Source organism: Arvicanthis niloticus, chromosome 1 (genome assembly GCF_011762505.2).
Source record: "Arvicanthis niloticus isolate mArvNil1 chromosome 1, mArvNil1.pat.X, whole genome shotgun sequence".
Classification (NCBI taxonomy): domain Eukaryota; kingdom Metazoa; phylum Chordata; class Mammalia; order Rodentia; family Muridae; genus Arvicanthis; species Arvicanthis niloticus.
The window spans coordinates 117053866-117070814 of record NC_047658.1 but is presented as its reverse complement, the minus strand read 5'-3'; the positions used below and the strand labels follow the sequence as shown (position 1 = coordinate 117070814).

At 45.7% G+C, this 16949-nt stretch overlaps 2 protein-coding genes across 4 annotated transcripts; one reads left to right on the top strand and one right to left on the bottom strand.

Moving 5' to 3' along the window:
• Positions 1–92: 92 nt before the first annotated feature.
• Bscl2 (BSCL2 lipid droplet biogenesis associated, seipin) lies at positions 93–11430 on the bottom strand. 3 transcript variants are annotated; one of them, XM_034511746.2, is made up of 12 exons: positions 10628–11430; positions 8722–8918; positions 7057–7373; positions 5632–5713; positions 3263–3406; positions 2447–2581; positions 2209–2306; positions 1032–1173; positions 846–912; positions 588–656; positions 406–486; positions 93–297 (listed from the first exon to the last, which is right to left on the bottom strand). In XM_034511746.2, exons 2-12 carry the CDS (start codon positions 8794–8796, stop codon positions 176–178), a joined length of 1332 nt encoding a protein of 443 aa, XP_034367637.1. In that variant the 5' UTR covers positions 8797–8918; positions 10628–11430; the 3' UTR covers positions 93–175. The 3 variants fall into 3 exon arrangements, with proteins under 3 accessions (XP_034367637.1, XP_034367640.1, XP_076772921.1); XM_034511749.2 differs by lacking the exons at positions 8722–8918; positions 10628–11430 and adding an exon at positions 7904–7982; XM_076916806.1 differs by lacking the exons at positions 8722–8918; positions 10628–11430 and adding an exon at positions 7709–7897.
• Positions 9092–10681, top strand: Gng3 (G protein subunit gamma 3). The gene is made up of 3 exons (XM_034511756.2): positions 9092–9525; positions 9856–9955; positions 10226–10681. Exons 2-3 carry the CDS (start codon positions 9857–9859, stop codon positions 10352–10354), a joined length of 228 nt encoding a protein of 75 aa, XP_034367647.1. The 5' UTR covers positions 9092–9525; position 9856; the 3' UTR covers positions 10355–10681.
• Positions 11431–16949: the final 5519 nt, after the last annotated feature.

Below are 16949 nucleotides of genomic sequence, written 5' to 3'. Positions count from 1 at the left end.
CCACAACCCAAGTTTGACTCTGCAGGACCCATATGGTGGTGGAAGGAGAGAACTGACTCTAAAACTTGTCTTCTGATGTCCACACAAGCAGCTGGCACAAAATAGTTTATTAAGGGAACAAGGGAAAAGGTGCCCCATGGGAAAGTGCTGGAATGTGAGGAATCCATCCTTTTGTTCAGGAACTGGAGCAGGTTGGGCGTTGCCTGAGGCTACCCAGAGTCTCAGGGGCAAGGGCAGAAGTTGAGGCAGAGGTAGGCAAGTTGGCCTCTGTCAGCAAAGCTGCATCTTCCCAAGAGCCTGAAGCGGAACCAGAAAAGGGCCAAGCAAAATTGCAAATGAGACAGGTAAAGAGGGGTGGGATGGCATTCCCACTCCACACCACCCCTCACATACAGTGCCTCTCACCATCACTAGCCTCTGGCTCTGGCTCCTCTTCTCCATTCAGGGGCTGTTTCTCTGGTTTCTCTTCCTCAGATAGCTGGCCCTCTTCAGCCAGAAGGGGAACAACAGAGGTGAGACAGAAGGTGAGACCCAGACACTGAAGGGGAGTGCTGGGGATGAGGAATGAGGGAGGAACCAAACCATACCTGTCCCTAAGGGATCTTCAGGACTCTCACCATCCTCTGTCACATCTGACTGCTGGGTAGATTCCTGACCTTTAGGTCCCACAAGCAGAGGACAGCTAGGGTCAGTGGTTATCCTTGGCTTGCAGGGCCAACTCCACCTCCTCCAGCCTCTCCTTGCACCCTCAGTTCCAGAGTACCACATGCTTCATACTGGAGGCAGGCAGACCCTCTGATCCAGCCAGTCTACCCCTCAATGATGCTGTCAATCAACCAGTTTACCTGGCTGATGGCGAGAGATCCTACGCTGGGCCCCAGGTCGAGAATTATCCCTTTGTCGGATATTAACCTGTGGAGCAGTAACCACTGAGCAGTGAAGCCTGACTCTCCTCTGCAGTAATCACACCCCAGCCCTAACATGCCCCTGATCACCAAAGGAAGAAAATCAGGGCCTTTGCCCCTTGAGACCTGCAAGGAGAAGCGGTGTCGGGGCCAGACAGCACCCCACACCCACTGCATATAGCTGAAGAGCACGATGACGCTGAGGAATGTGAAGTTGCTGGCCACACCCACGAAGGCACAGGTCATGGGGAAGTTGTATAGCAGGTACCTAAGACGGGGAAATAGGGTCAGGACGGAACAGCAATTACTAGGTAGCACTAGACTCCAGCACACCAGAAACATTTGTAGGACAGCTTGAATGAGTGTGGCTGGAGCTGTCCTCTGCCATTGTGGCACCCACTCCCTAGCCCAGGTTCCAGACCACACTGCACCAGGTTCTAATAAAGGCCAAGGATTTCAGGCAGTCTCAGAATCACAAGGCCACAGGATTACAACGGCTTCAACTGTAACTTCTCTAGTCACTCCAGCACTTTATGAGCCAACAGAACAAGGCAGTAGATTACATGGAGATTCGACTGGGGTACAGTGGCGGGGGGTGGGGGGGTGGAGGTGCACATGGATCTCAGTATGTTGTCTGAGTACCAGGGGCTAGACACAGGGCACTACACCTGGCTCATCTGATACTTTTCTTCCTCTTTTCATTATGTTGAAAGTCTTTCTTTGTAGTTCAAGATTTCTTGCCTTAGGCCCACCCAGTGCTGGAATGAAAGGGTCTGTCATCTCATATGGGATATTAAAAAATGCCTGTTAAAAATTTTATGTGGCTGGGCAGTGGTGGCGCACGCCTTTAATCCCAGCACTTGGGAGGCAGAGGCAGGCGGATTTCTGAGTTCGAGGCCAGCCTGGTCTACAGAGTGAGTTCCAGGACAGCCAGGGCTACACAGAGAAACCCTGTCTCGAAAAACCAAAAAAAAAAAAAAAAAAAAAAATTATGTGTATTTGCCTGAATGTATGTACATATGTCACATGAATGCCTGGTGTCTCCAAAGACCAGAAGAATAAGTGAGATTCCCTGGAACTTGCCTCATGGTTGTTCTTAACCCCTGAGCCATCTCTCCAGCTCCTCACATGGGACTTTTAAGAAGCTCTCTTGAAAGCTGATAAGCACAGTGAAGCCAGGGAGAATTACCTCTGGCCTTTGTAAAATAGGATGTGATTGTTACTGGTCACCTCTGCCTGAGACTCTCTTCATTTTAGGCAGGTCACAGGAAAGCTGTCAGGGTTTCCTTCCATGGCTTCTTACCTGAGCCCGGTGAAGTGGGCGTGGATCCGGAGGTGAGCCCCATACATCTGGATGCGCTTGCTGTGGATCTCAATGACTGCTCCGGTTGTTGGCACATACTGCAAGGGGAGGGGGGAAGGCACAGTCAGTCTGAGGGCCACTTCCAGGCTCTGTGGCTCTTGCAGTTGACTGCCCATGGGCTCCTCAGGTGCAATCTTGGGCCACTTGAACTGTCTCCTAACTCTGTCACCCCACTTACCGAATTCTCCCTATAGTCGGAGTAGAGTTCTACTTCCAGGAGCTGCTTCTGTTCAGCAAAGCCAAACAACAGGAGGGTGGAGAACACCAGTGTGTCAAGCGTCTGGAGCAGCTGAGAGCGGTAATGCAGCATCACCTGACAGGGCCAAGAGGACAAGCTGGAGACAGGGGCTCCGTCCACCTGCCCCATGCTTGAGCAAAAAGCTCATTCTAGGCTTCCTGTTCCTTCTCTTTCTCTAATTCTCAGTCACCACCTACCCAACCTCTCCATCTGTTCCAGTAACCACTCCCGACTATCTGACCTCATTTTCTAATTCTAATACAGTGAAAGCCCCCTTTCTAAAGTCACCTCCCTGAGGTAAGCAGTCTGCTTGCATATAGCCTGCCTTCTGGGTTGGGTATGTGTCCCAACATAACACCTAAAGCTTTCCTCAAATGCAGTGGCTCTGTGGACAGTTGAACAGTGGACCCAGTGTCCCATGAGCATCCACTACTGACAAGAGCCTGCCTTTCTTCCTAGTCTTGCTAGGAGGGAGTTACTCTAAAACTCCTAACAGTTAAGCTGGTTATCTCAAAGCTGCCATGTTTCCGGTGGGTGCCTGCTTGTTTTCAGAGCAGCTGTATTATTTACTCTACAGTTGGACATGCCATGGAATGCTAGGTGAGTGACAAATGTTTAGCTTATTAAGCAGATTCTTCACTTATCCTGATTTGGGCCTGATCTCAGAGCCAAGGAGTCTTCTCTTAAAACATTAGCCAGATATTCTGATTCTCCCATCATTGTCTGCAAATTCCTATATTGTCCATAAACACTTACTGAGCGTGAAGAAGTGGAGATGATTCGGCCACCTCTGGTATAACATGAAACAGTGACTAAGAACATGCCCAAGTCTTGATTCACAGGAGATTCTGGCAGTTCAAGCTCTAAGGTGACTCGATATGGCTGTCCATACATTAGTACCTGCCCAAGGTAACACACATCTTGTTAAAAGAAATTCTGTAGTGTTTTGAGACTGGCCTGGAACTCACTCTGTAGACCAGACTGGCCTCAAATTCAGAGAGAGTCACTTGCCTCTGCCTCCCCAGTGCTGTGATTAAAGGTATGTGTCAAACATGCCTGGCCTGTCATTCATATATATACACACACACGCACATATATGTATATACATATATGAATATATGAATATATATGTATATATGAATATATATGTATATATGTATATTCGTATATATGAATATATGAATATATACACATATGAATATATACATATACGTATATGAATATACATATGTATATATGTATGTATATATGTATATGAATATACATACATACATATGTATATATGTACATATATGTATATTCATATATGTGTGTGTGTATATATATATTCATATATATATATATATATATATATATATATATATATATATATATATATATGAATGACAGGCCATGTACTGTCTCTGCTTCTTTAAGTACTCAACAAAATCCCTTGGGTCTACAGGCCTTCCCATTGTTTAATCATGATTCGATGCTGCCCCCTCCTGGTCACTAGATACCCTAGCTTTCCAGACTTCTATTTTTGCTGGTTTGATTTTATTTGGGGCCTAGGGTAGGGAACCCTGTGTTTTGAGTGGGTCTTGCTATGTATCTCTGGCTAGCCAAGAACTCACTATAAAGCCTCAAATTCATGGAACTTCTCTTGCCTCAGCCTCTGCTGCTGAAATTTTGGGCACGCACCTCCACATTCACCCTGTGAGCTCTTAGGTCTGACTCGGACTTAATATTTACGAGAAGAGTCCTGTTGCATTTCTTTTCTAGAAGCGAACAGTCACATTGCCAACTGGGCCATCTGTGATTCAGGCCTGTGTGCCACTGGAGCTGTCCCCCTGGGCCTAGTCTGCCCTTACTTGCTAATTAAGCAAGTGCTGCTCTGCCTCCCTAGTCAGCTCTTGCACAATCACTGTAGTAGCAGTTATTCTAGTCTTTCTTAATTTTTAAAGGCAAATTGCTTATTAATTTAAAAAAATTAAGTTTGTCTATTTGTATCAGTATGTGTGCAACAGTGAATTTATTAAAAATGATAGAACTACCTAGGGTGGCAGTGCATGTTTTTAATTCCAGCACCCAGGAGGCCAAAAGGAGGAGGGTATCTGTGAATTCAAGGCCGGTCTGATTTAAATGGCAAGTTCCAGGCCAGCCAAGGCTACATAGTGAAACTTTGTCCCAAATAAATACATAGAATGATAAAACAACTATATACCTTAAGAGGTAAACTGTGTATTATATAAGTTTTAACTTAACAAATCTATTTAAAAAAAACTAGAAAAGTGGTGGTTGAAAAAATAAATCCAGGCCTGGCATGGTGGTGCATACTTAATAATAATCCCAGCATTTAGGAAGCAGAGGAAGTTTGAGGTTACCCACTTCCTGCTTGCCTTTAATTCCACCACAAAGGAGGCTGAGACAGGGTGATCACAACTTCAAGGTTAACTACTTTTTATTTGTTTTTCAAATAATCCAGGCTAACTTTCTGCCTCTACCTCCCAAGCTCATTTGTTTTTTTTTTTTTTTTATGGCAGGCCTGGAACTAACTTACCCAGGATGCTCTTAAATTCCTAAACTCAAGATATCCTCCCTAGGGTGGCAGTGGTGGCACACACATCTAATTCCAACAGTCAGGAGGCAAAGGCAGGTGGATCTCAGAGTTCGAGCGAGGCCAGCCTGGTCAGCATCCTTCTATGATGTGTGTCACTACACCAGAGCTCATATTCTACTATAAAGTCAGTTTCTTCTTAAATAACACTTAAAAAATAATGTTCAAGTTAAGACTGACAAAAAAAAAAAAAAACTAATTCTCAAAGTCCTTTTTTTTTTTTTGTTTTATTTTTTGATCTCAAGGGCCATTTTAAGCTTGGAATCCTATTTTTTAAATCAGGGCCTCTAGGGAGAGAGATAGGGTCTGGCTATGCAGCCCAAGCTGATATCAGATTTAAAATAATCTTCCTGCCTCTTTTTGCTCCTAATGCTGTCATTACAGATATGTGTCACAGTGACTGGGATCAACTTCCAGGTTTTCCTTTCAACCTGTTTGCCTCGGAGCCTTTCTCTTAAGTCCTTTGCTCAATCCGTGCTCTCCCTCTCCTTCTCAAGCAATCAAAGCCTCTGTCAGTCCTCAGACTCACCCGGTCACGTCCATGCTTAGCCAGGGAGACATTGGCAACAGGGAAAGAGCAGAGTGAGGCGGTGGAGGAGTCACAATCTGTCCTGAATGACAAGGGATAAATGACACTTGGTGAGGTGACAGCCTGCTCTGTCTGCCTGCCCTCACACCTGGTCCCTAGAGGCCCTCCTCGCACCCAGCCCTTTTCTCCATCACACGAAATGAAGAACAAATGTGGCCACTAGAGCCAAGAGATCCTAGTAAGACTTTCATTCTCTTCCTCATTAGAACAGAACCCATAGGGAGGAGCCACAGGACACACAGGTGTTTCTAAAGGCCCTCTTGATGGTCTCAGGTGGATTTCAGGGTCCCTCTCCTACAGAGTCTGATTCAGCAGTTCTGGACTGAGGCCTATGTTGGAAAAAGAAATTCCTCCTGAATCTATCTACATGCAAAACTGCACATAGTATATGGATACTCAGCTCATACCTGGTCATACATACACATACACTATATATGTAAGAGTCATGTTCCCTTGAGGCTGGAGTAATGGTCCAGTGGTCAAGAGCACTGGCTGCTCTTCCAGAGGACCTGAGATAATTCCCAGGTACTCACATGGCAGCTCACAACTGCCTGTAACTCCAGTTTCAGGAGATCTGACACCTTCCCACAACCATACAGACAGGCAAAACCACCAAAGCACATGAGATAAAACAATTATTTAAAAAAAAAAAAAAAAAGATCCACCTTAGACATGACAGCACAGACCAGGGATCTGGGATTTGGGGAACAAAGATTTTAAGCCAATGTTCATCAAAGTGTTCTCTGTGTGTGTTGATCAGTCTTATAGCTACTGCTGGGAGACGTGCAGAGACTTCAGCAGTGTGAGTAAAACGGATATGAACTAGGAGCCTAGGTAAGAAGTAGAACTCCCATGGGTTACTGTACATACCATTGGGGGTGCATGGCAGTAAACTAAAAGGCAAAGGAGGTATTTCCTAATAGCTCATGTATTAAAAGCTACAGTAACTCCTAGATGCCCATGGAGGTTGAATTGCCTCAAAAGGTTTCATGCAACCTAAACAGAACAGACTGATCCTTTTCTAAGTTTTTTTGTTTTGTTTTTTAACCCTTTTGAGACACGTTCTCAACCTGTATTCCAGGCTGGCCTGGAACTCATGGCAATTGTCCCAATTCAGTCTCTCAAGACTGGTATTACATATGTGACCAGGCACTTTTTAACCACAATTTAGCAGCAGAGGTAGACCTAGAACCCTACCAGCCCAGACCTGCTCCAGCCTTGGCTCAGGAGGTGAGAAGTTCTGTTAGCACACTAGAATATGATTTCATCCTCTGTCAATACTGGGATTCAACAGAGGATGCTCCCGAAGTCATTGAAGTAGTTTTCAAGTTAAGACCCTGCTACTTTAATGGAACGGCTTCTCACCTGTAGTGGAAATGCACGGGGCTGAGATGGCTGACAGTCGGCATGTAGGAGTAGTAGAAAGAGCCATAGAGGAACACAGACACCCAAAGCAAAAGAAGGACGGTGCAGAAGAGCACCCCAAACTGCAGCATCAGCCTGCGGGCACGGCCTGCCAAGACATGGCCCACTTCCTGGGCCCACAGTAAGGCAGGGACTGGTGGGTCATTGACCATGATGGGGACAGCAGGGGATCTGGCCCCAGCTTCGGGCTTTGAGTTCCTGGCTGGTCTTCCACAGGGACGATACCCTTGGCCATGGGCTGGGGCAGCTGAAGGTTCCTGGAGAAAGAGAAGGGAAAAAACAGTTTCTTTTCCAGGGTAGCTGGAGACAAAAAAAGACAAGCTTATTCAGCTGGCTTTGAAGACTACGGGGAGCAGGACCATTGCTTCACACGCGCCTCTTTTCCAATTACGCCTTCACCTCCTTCCACTGAGTTCGCTTCCACTCACTGCCTCAGTGGAACTCTTCTTCCAGTCACGGGAGCCTGGGACAAACTTCCTTGATATATTCACAGAAGTATTACATACAGAGAATGAGGCCCTTAAATCTCTCTCGAAACACAGAAGACATGGATCCAGAATGCCAGAGGTTTGCAAGGAGGTGAGTGACTTGCCTAAGGTCGCACAGCCTGTCAGTGGGCCTCAACGCCTGCAGCCTTAGAGCAGTCAAAATTGCCTCCTCTTGGCCTGTCCTCGCTCACGGAGGAGGTGACCCCTACCCTGGCACCATGCCCTGTGGCCGACGCTGCGGCGCCCACCCTTGGGGTAACGGAGGACACCAGCTGGCCCCAGCAGCGAGGCAGACTCACCGGCCTCCCGCTGCCAGAGCAACTTAGAGAAGGCAGTTCCGGCTACCAAGGAAGCCCCGCCCATCTGTCAATCGACTGCAGGGGCTGAGCCCTGCATAGAGGGCAGAGCCTGTAAAATGCTTTGCTCCCCACTGTCTCTGCCAGAAGCCCCATTACACTTTAATTGAGTGGCTAACAGAACAATTCACTCTTCATCCAGGGCCCATTATAATCTCCAACGCGGGCTGAGACTCAGCAGCGTCCCCTTGGTCCTCCTTCCCAGGCCTCAATCACAACCCTCTTCCCATACATTTACCACAAGTGTTTTCACTGTGATGGAGTGGAGGTGTGAAATGAATGCTGTTTTTGTTGTTGGTGGTTTTTTTTGTTTTTGTTTTTAATTCAGTAGAGTTCCTTGAGTTTGTAGGAGTCCAAAGGGAGCTCAGAGAACCTTACACCCTGCCAGAACCTGAATCTTGTGTGCTGTGCAGATGGTGTCTTTCGCTAGTCAAGCGTGGCAGTATTTCAACCTTTTTCAGTCTCCAGTTTTTAATGTTGAGTGATTGACCTCCTGTGACCCACGTGATGCAGTCAACCTCAAAATACCTACAAAAACATGAGACTAGATCTCCGAAGGTGGCATCTTCTAGATACTGTCCTCCAGGAGGCAAGGCCAATGCACATCTTTCTGAATAATAGCAATCTACTCAAATTACATGAAAAACTTCAAATCAATTCCCTATCTCCCTAATTCCACCTCTTGCCACCCTACTCCCTACTCCAAGAAGGTCCCACCTGTGTTCACAATATTCACACTAACTCCGTGCAAGGTGCCTTACCTCCTCTTTGTCTGATCCTTTGATCTGGTCTCTGCATGTCTCTTTTCCCCCAGCTTCTCTTCTTTGATGTATCATTTCTTTAGGTATCTTCCTGATGGTTACCTCAGCTGCCCTTGGATCTCCCCACTCAAGTCACTTGTGGGTAGAAGGGGTGATCTAGAAGCCCATCACCTGTAGAGTGTCACATTTTCCTAGATCTGAAGAATGGAGAGTCATTGAAAAGAAATGAAGATTCAGGTGCTAAGTGCTGTGTCAGGGTGGGGGTGGGGGATGGGGTAGCGGCCTAGCTGATGTCAGACTTTCAAATGAGCAGGGTCTCCCGCAGCGGGTACAGACTCTAGTGCAGGGGCTGTCACAGGCCCAGACCACCCCATTTGAGAGGGGAGCCTGCTTCTGCCTCAGGTCCTTTGGGGAGGGATCTAGTTTAGACTAAGGACTCCTACAATGGGCAGGGGCAGGTAGTCGGATAGCAACAGAGAGGGTGTGCACAGGGGATGCAGACAGCAGACAGACTCCCCCACTGTCCAGGCAGTTGGTATGCTCCAGAATCTGAGCAGCTCCTTCCAGCATCCCCCATCCTTCAGGTACCAGGCATCTGGGCAGTGCTTAAGCTGCAGACACTGAGACCACCCCTCCAAGGACCTCTAGCCTGAGCATCTCTAGTGACCTTCTCCGCATTAACTGTCAGTGCTACAGATATTTTAAGCTCCAAGTCCTGGAAGGGTGGGGCACCTATCTGAGGCAGGGTTTGGTGCCCCCTCCCCACTGACCCTACACCCCAGGCTGCTGCTGCTGTCACTTCAGGTGAGTAGAAAGCAGCTTTTTTTCTCTTTAGGGCTTAAGGGGACATGTGGCTGATGTGATTTCATCAGGGTGGGGCTCTTTCTGAGGCTTTCATTGCTGGTAACATATTTGGCTCAAAGACTTAAAATCCTTAAATCGTTTGTAAGTTTGATGACCAGGACCCAGGGATTAGGAGACCATTTCATTTCACCTTCTCTATTCTCCCCACTTAAAAAAAAATGGGATGGCCACTGAAGAGTGGAGATATTAGGGGAACAAAATATGGGGCACAATCCCAGCTGTGTGGTTGCTGAAGAGCTGAGGGTACAGAGTTGTCTGTCTTTACTCCAGGATGAAAGGAGAGACCCCTGTTAACAGCACTATGAGTATTGGCCAAGCACGCAAGATGGTGGAACAGCTTAAGATTGAGGCCAGCTTGTGCCGGATAAAGGTGGGTGCGACCCTGGCTCCCATTAGTCCTCCAGGCCTCAGCTGTAGGTTTGCAATCACCCCTCACCCCCAAAAGATGCTTCTTTTCCTGACACCCTGAGGTCAGAGGCAGAAACTGGGCTTTGCAGGAAAGTTGTTCTTGAGGACTGGCAATGGGGGAGAGGGCTGTCTCAAAGGGCACCAGAAACAAAAAGATAGTGTATTTGGTGAAGAGAACTGCAGTCCCTTTCAGGAATTCTGGTTATTGTTTCCTCTCCTGGCTGTGTTCCAGGTGTCCAAGGCAGCAGCAGACCTGATGACTTACTGTGATGCCCACGCTTGTGAGGATCCCCTCATCACTCCTGTGCCCACTTCAGAGAACCCCTTCCGGGAGAAGAAGTTCTTCTGTGCACTCCTCTGAAGAGCCCTGTACCTTCTCTGAACTCATCTCCCCCTCCCAGACCCGCCCTTAGATTGGAAATTGTAACAGTCCATTTCTACCCGCACTTATCCTGAGATTATCTGAAGCACAAGGCCCTCCTTACCCATGTCTAGTCCATCTCCTCACCCTTTCAGGCCAACTCCAAGCACCTTTTACTCTATAAAGGGACCCCGTTAAACTGCCAAAATCCTGCTTGTTTCCCTCGGTAATCCATCCGTTCAGGCAATGGAGAGGGGATGCCCGGGTGCTCACCTGGAGCTATGAAAAGGTAAAGGCTTTTGAAGAATAAAGTCATTCAGAGCCTCAGAGGACAACGCCTGTGTTAGCGTTCTTGGGAAAGAGGATCCTTAGTTGATACACTTGCCATATCCAGGGAACAGGGCCAGTCGAGCCGGTTAGACATTGTAAGGATTGGAGATCGCGGAGTATAAAATGCCCTAGCGCCCCCAGTGGGGGGTTGTTAAAACGAGAGCTCAGAAGCCGCGGAGCATTCACACGAGCGCACAACGAAAACAGCGAGAACTACAAGGGCGAGTAGGGTGGTTTCCGCGGGCCCAGGGACAGGAGCCCCGGGTGGAGGTGGCCTGAGAGGCCGTGGGGCGGGACAGCGCGACTCAGCGCCTGCAGCCAATGTCCAAGATGGCGGCTGCCTGTTCGTACACGCATGGCGGCACGCGCCAAGGGTGCTCTTAAAATGGCGGTCCCCAGCGTTCCCAATGTGAAACGATCCCTTACTTGATCCTCTGGTCTTAAAATGGCTGCCCCTGCCCCCTCGAAGTCAGAGTCAGGTTCTCTGCCCATAGAATCTGGAACCAGACATGCTTGGGAGACCAAGTACGGGCGGTGGGGAGACACCTAGAGGTCATGGGTTCATAGTTGAGTGTGGTGGGCAGCACTCCGGGGGCATAGGCAGGTGAATCTGAGTTCCAAGCCAGCCACGGATACACAATGAAATCCTGACTTAAAAGAACTAGTCTCTAGGACTGGGGCCCAAGAAGCACAATGTGGATTTTGCAGAAGAATCTCACCTTTCTGAGTAGAGGTTCCCTTTGAGGTATTATATGCAGTAACACGTGTGTGTGTGTGTGTGTGTGTGTCACAGTCCATCTTGGAGCACCCTGTTCCTTGGTCTCTCTGGGACCCAAATAAGTAATAAATTTATGCTTGTGTTTTCTTGTTGAATTGGGGCTTTTTATTTTCTCCTCAAGGTGACTGAAGAACATCTTCAGAAGGGTTCAGAATGTCTGACTGGAAACCATGTCTCATGAATGCCTCCTAGATTAAGAACTGGTGGAGGTTTTAGAAGACCCAGATTATCTCCTAGACACTTTTTTGTTCTAAGAGTAGACATACATAGATGTTTTGGATCCTGGGCCACAATTAACTGTCCTAGTTGTTTTAATTCACGCATCAAGATCTCGTAAGTGACAAATCTTTCTGAGTAGGAAGGTCTAATTATTCCCAGGGTGTCATAACTAAATGGCTGAACAGGTACAGGTGCTTGACTGCAGGCCCAATGAGTTCATCCATCAAGGTGGTGGAGGATAACTCAGAGTTCTTCTGACTCCACAAAGGGTATGCCTGTACACACACACACACACACACACACACACACACACACACACACACACACACTTCAGTATATTATAATCGTTGTTCCTTCTTTTTTGTGATCACTCCAGGAAGGATCCCTGTTTTGATCCCTGCCTGCTCACAATGTCTAGAATGCAATAGGTGCCTGCCTAATACCTAATGAATGTTTTTTTTTTTTTTTCTATTTGTATATGCTTAAAATGTTCACAGGGAATAGCAAAAGACTAAGAGCCCTTTTTGTACCGTATCAGTGTTGAGCAAATACCAGGGTAGTAAGACTAATCTCCTTATCAGCTCAGATGTGGCAAAAAGTCACAAGTACTTAAAGTGTGATATTAGTGATGTTAGGTTAACCCTTGCCCTACCTTATCCCCTAAAACACTCATCTTAGTTTTTTCATGAAATTTGATACCTATTCAAATTAGCAGTGAGCATCTGGTTGAGAAGAAAACAGGACTAGCAACTAGTACAGAATGTATAAGCTATTTCAGAGTAGGGCTAGAAGAGATGGCTCAGTTTTTAGGATTAGCTGTTGCTCTTACAGAGAACTTGGATTTAGTTCTCAATATCCACATGGTGGCTTACAACTGATCTTAACTCCACTTCAAGATACAATGCCCTCTTCTTACTCTGCATGCACTAGACACAAACACGGCAGTCACAAGATATATGCAGACAAAACATTCATGATTATAGATCTTAGGGATAGACCATTAGTGGATTGAGACAGGTTGATTCTCCTGCCTCCAACGTGCTTGGATTACACACATATACCACTACACCCTGCTGTTCTTGGTTTGTTTTTTAAACTGGGTCTTGCTCTATAGGCCAGGTTGATCTGGAATATTCTGGTTTTGAATTCATAGCATTCTTCCTGCCTTGACCTATTTAGTGTTAGGACAAAAGGCCATGTGATTATCATGTCAGGTTTAACACTAATTATAATTAGTTCCAACGCTAACTTTAAAATGCCCCAATAATGGAGCCCAAGATGGTCCAGTGGGTAGAAGTGCCTGCCATCAAGCCTGTTGACTGGATTCAATTCTTGAGTCCTAAATGGTAGAATAGAGAACCAACTCCCAAGTCATCCTGTGATCTTCACAGGTGTACTGTGGCACATGTGTGCCCTCCACAACTCCCCCTCCCCCAAACTAACAGGCAAAAAAGCAAAAGTCCTACCGAGCCTGGTATGGTAGCAGCTACAATAGCCAATATCTAGTTTCAAAAGGCAAAAACAAAGTAAAAAGTTGTAGTTGCCAGCCAACAACACATATCCACTAATTCTTGTCTGTTCAGTAGCAGCACTGCAATGTTTCTATAGCTTTAATTCTTCAAATTCATTAGAAAAATGAGGACTTTTCTCCTTAGGTAATTAATATTCACACATAAACTTAATTGGCTTTCATAAACAAAACCTTTCATTTAACATCAAACATCCAACTCATTATTTTAGCAAAACCCAAGAGTTAAATTTCAATTTTAATGGCTCAAGTTGTTAGTACAAGAGATGGCTCAGTGTTTGGAGCACTTGCTGCTCTTGCAGAGGATCAGGATTCAGAGTTCTAACACCACCGTTTAAGCTCACAACCATGGGACTCCAGATCCAGAGGATCCAATGCCCTCTTCTAGCCTCCAAAGGTAGTGCACACATGTGGTAGACCCAGATGCAGGCAAAACATTCATACACATAAATAAAATTAAAAATAAAAAAGATGTCAGGCAGTGGTAGCGAATGCCTTTAATCCCAGCACTTGAGAGGCAGAGGCAGGCGGATTTCTGAGTTTGAGGCCAGCCTGGTCTACAGAGTGAGTTCCAGGACAGCCAGGGCTACACAGAGAAACCTGGTCTCAAAAAAACAAAAAATAAAAAATAAAGATGTTACTATAAGTACACAGCAGGTAGACAGATCCCTATATAGCTAGTTCCCAACTAAAGACACAGAAAAGAGCACAGCATTCACACACACAGAAGCTATTTCTGGCTGTCACTAGTGCCATTTTGATAACTAAGCATTGAAAAATAGATGGCTCAGCACTTCACGCAAGTTTGGCAATCTGTGTTTGGTCCTTGGAACCTGTATAAGGATAGTAGAAAGACTCCACAAAGTTGTCCTCTGACCACCATGTGCCCCATATCCTCATTTTCTGCATGTACACTCGATCGCTGTGCACTTCTGTGCACACACCAAAATTTAAAATAGTGATTAAGATGGTTGTAGTGACAAACATGTATAAATGCAGCATTTTGGGTTTTAAGGCATGATGATCAAGAGTTCCAGACCAATCTGGGATACAAGGAGATTCTGCCTCAAAATAAATTATTTTGAAAAAATACATTATTAAAACAAATACCTCCATGATCATTCCAGTCAGTGCAGCCACAGGAGATAGGAAAATTCAATCCAAATGGTTATTTATTCTAAAACTGGAACTACTGTGTCTACATTTTTTGCCAGAATGGTGTAATGAGAACAGGGTAAGAGTTACATATGTAAACAATGACAGTTACATTTTTAAAAATGGAACTCCCCTCCCCCATTTTTTTTTTTTTTTTTTTTTTTTTTTTACTGGCCACTTCCAAGAATGCTTTACAGGTTGTGCAAAAACATTTACAGGCTCCATGTGGTGTTTGGTTTTTTTTTGTTTTTGTTTTTTTTTTTTTTTTTAAACAAGCTTCTCCATCTACAACTACAACAGACATCTGATAAAACACTAAACAACTCTGAGGAAAACAAAACCAGGGATTCATCTTATTATCATAATCTACACCCCACACCCACCCCAATAACATTTCTTTTCATAATAAAAACACAAGACAGAAACAAAATGCAGACATCCACTTTGAGGCAGGAGACCTCCTGAACAGACCCAACAAGGATGTGGCAGTTTCATTCTCCATTCAACTAGAAAAACCAGCTTTTAAAAAGAGGACTTTGACTTTTCTGGTGTTGAAAATCAACATCAAGTATGCTCTCTAACCCCTGTTGCCCCAAACTTCAGTGTTAAGTTTTTGCCCTTCTGAAGGCTCTACCACTTAAAATCCAGGCCACAGAGTACTGTAACAGTGTTATTTGTTGGAGGACTAAACATCTGAAGCAGCAGCTTCTGCCTCTGGAAATTAAGTTTTCTATTATAACATAATCTTGTTTTCTAAGGGGATTTCTTTGGGCTCCAGTTTCTGTCTTTTTGCCCTGACATTATAAACAATGCTTTCTCAAACTCCCTTTATAATACCAGCGAGTTACAAAAGATGCATGCAATCATTCCACCTACTGCCACACACAAACCCATTTGTGGCACCATAAGGGACAAGTGCAATAGAAAAGACACAATATGAGCAAGCTTATCTTCTTCCAGGCCCCACTACAGCCTTGGAAGAGGTCCTTGAGCAGAATGGTGTGACCTAACAAACCAGAGACTCAGAATGAGGTCTGTACACCCCAAGAGGCTCTGAATGGAAAGGACACCAGGACAGGGAAGATCCAAATCCCAGCACAAGTTTAAACAAGAGAACTGTTCAGGCAAGGAAGTGGAAGTGAAGTATATCCTAGTAACTCAGCCCAGAGGTTTTCTTACCAGGAAGTGCTGTGGGATGCTGTTGCTGAGTAAGCTTTTAGCTAAGCAAGATGAGGATTTAAATTGAAGATCAGTATTTAAAGAGCATTGCTATATCCTGCCCACATTCTTGAACCTAGCAACCTGTAGCTGTTCTGTTAAGAACTGAGAGGGTTTTGTTAAAGTTACAAACAATATGATCCCAAATGAAGTCTCTTGATGAGAGGCCTCTCTGGGGACTTGAAGGGAGGCACCCCTGAAGGAATCCTGTTTCAACAAGTTGGGAAAAGGTGTTCCCTTGCACACAACCATACACACATTCACATAGTCTTCCCAAGTTTCTGCAGCCCAACCGAGCTGCCTCCCACCCCCAACCCCTTTCTACTCACTCTATACCTGTGTATCAAAACAAAAACAAAAACAGCAGCAGGGCAGAGCCCTGCACATTGTATAAAATAGTTGCAATTCTCAGCACCTGGGCCTGACAGCCCACACCACAGGACTCACCTATATACATATCCTAACGCAGTGAACAAAAGTCTTGCTGCGTTTCTGTGAGCTGAAACCCTGAGAATCATCCCTTCCTTCACACTTGTAAGAGGCAGGCAATATTAGTAAATGATTCCAGAGATCTCTTGCCTCTATCAACTTGGAAGACAGAGACTAGGGACTGGCAAATCACTATCTTCAGACTAAGAGCTGTGACCCACCCTCCCCCAGACTTTATAGGAATTTATTTAATAAAATATGGATAAGGACAAAGTATTCTGCTCTGTAGTCCCCAAGAGCCCTTGTACCCCCTTGGCCTGGGAATCCTAAATACTAGAACCACCCAACTAGTAGTCTCTATGCCTTAGGCAGACAGCACAAAGGCACAACAAACTGGACAATCTAATAACTCTATATAGCCCAAGAGGGAAAGGTTGGTAAAGAAAATACAAACGGTTAGTTGGTGCAAGTGATTGATAACAGCCAATTGTTTATTTCCACTGCCCTGGTCACAGGCCCTCCCTCTGCCCCGTCTCCTCTGCCCCACTCCTGACTGCTAGCACAATCCCCTCATGATGTTCCCCTTCTCCCCACAACACTCTCCCTTACTGGGCTACCAATCCAGCTATCTTAGAATGCTGGAGGGTGTCACTTTTAGTTCTTCTCCTATCCAGTTGCAGGGACAACAGAATAGGCAGCTCTAAGTGCTGCTTTCTGTGCAAATGGTTTTTGATTACAAATAACCTAACTAGGTTTGAAATGTTTTATAGAATAAGACAATATTTTTTTCAACAAACTTTAAAAAAAAATGTACAGTTTTGTTTCCACCCCCCTCCCCCCACCCCTGCTTGCACACCCTCCCCCCAACCACCCCTCCCTGGCAGCTCAGCCCCACCCCAACAGCCCCTGTTTTCCTTGGTTGTGTTTTAGGGGGTGCC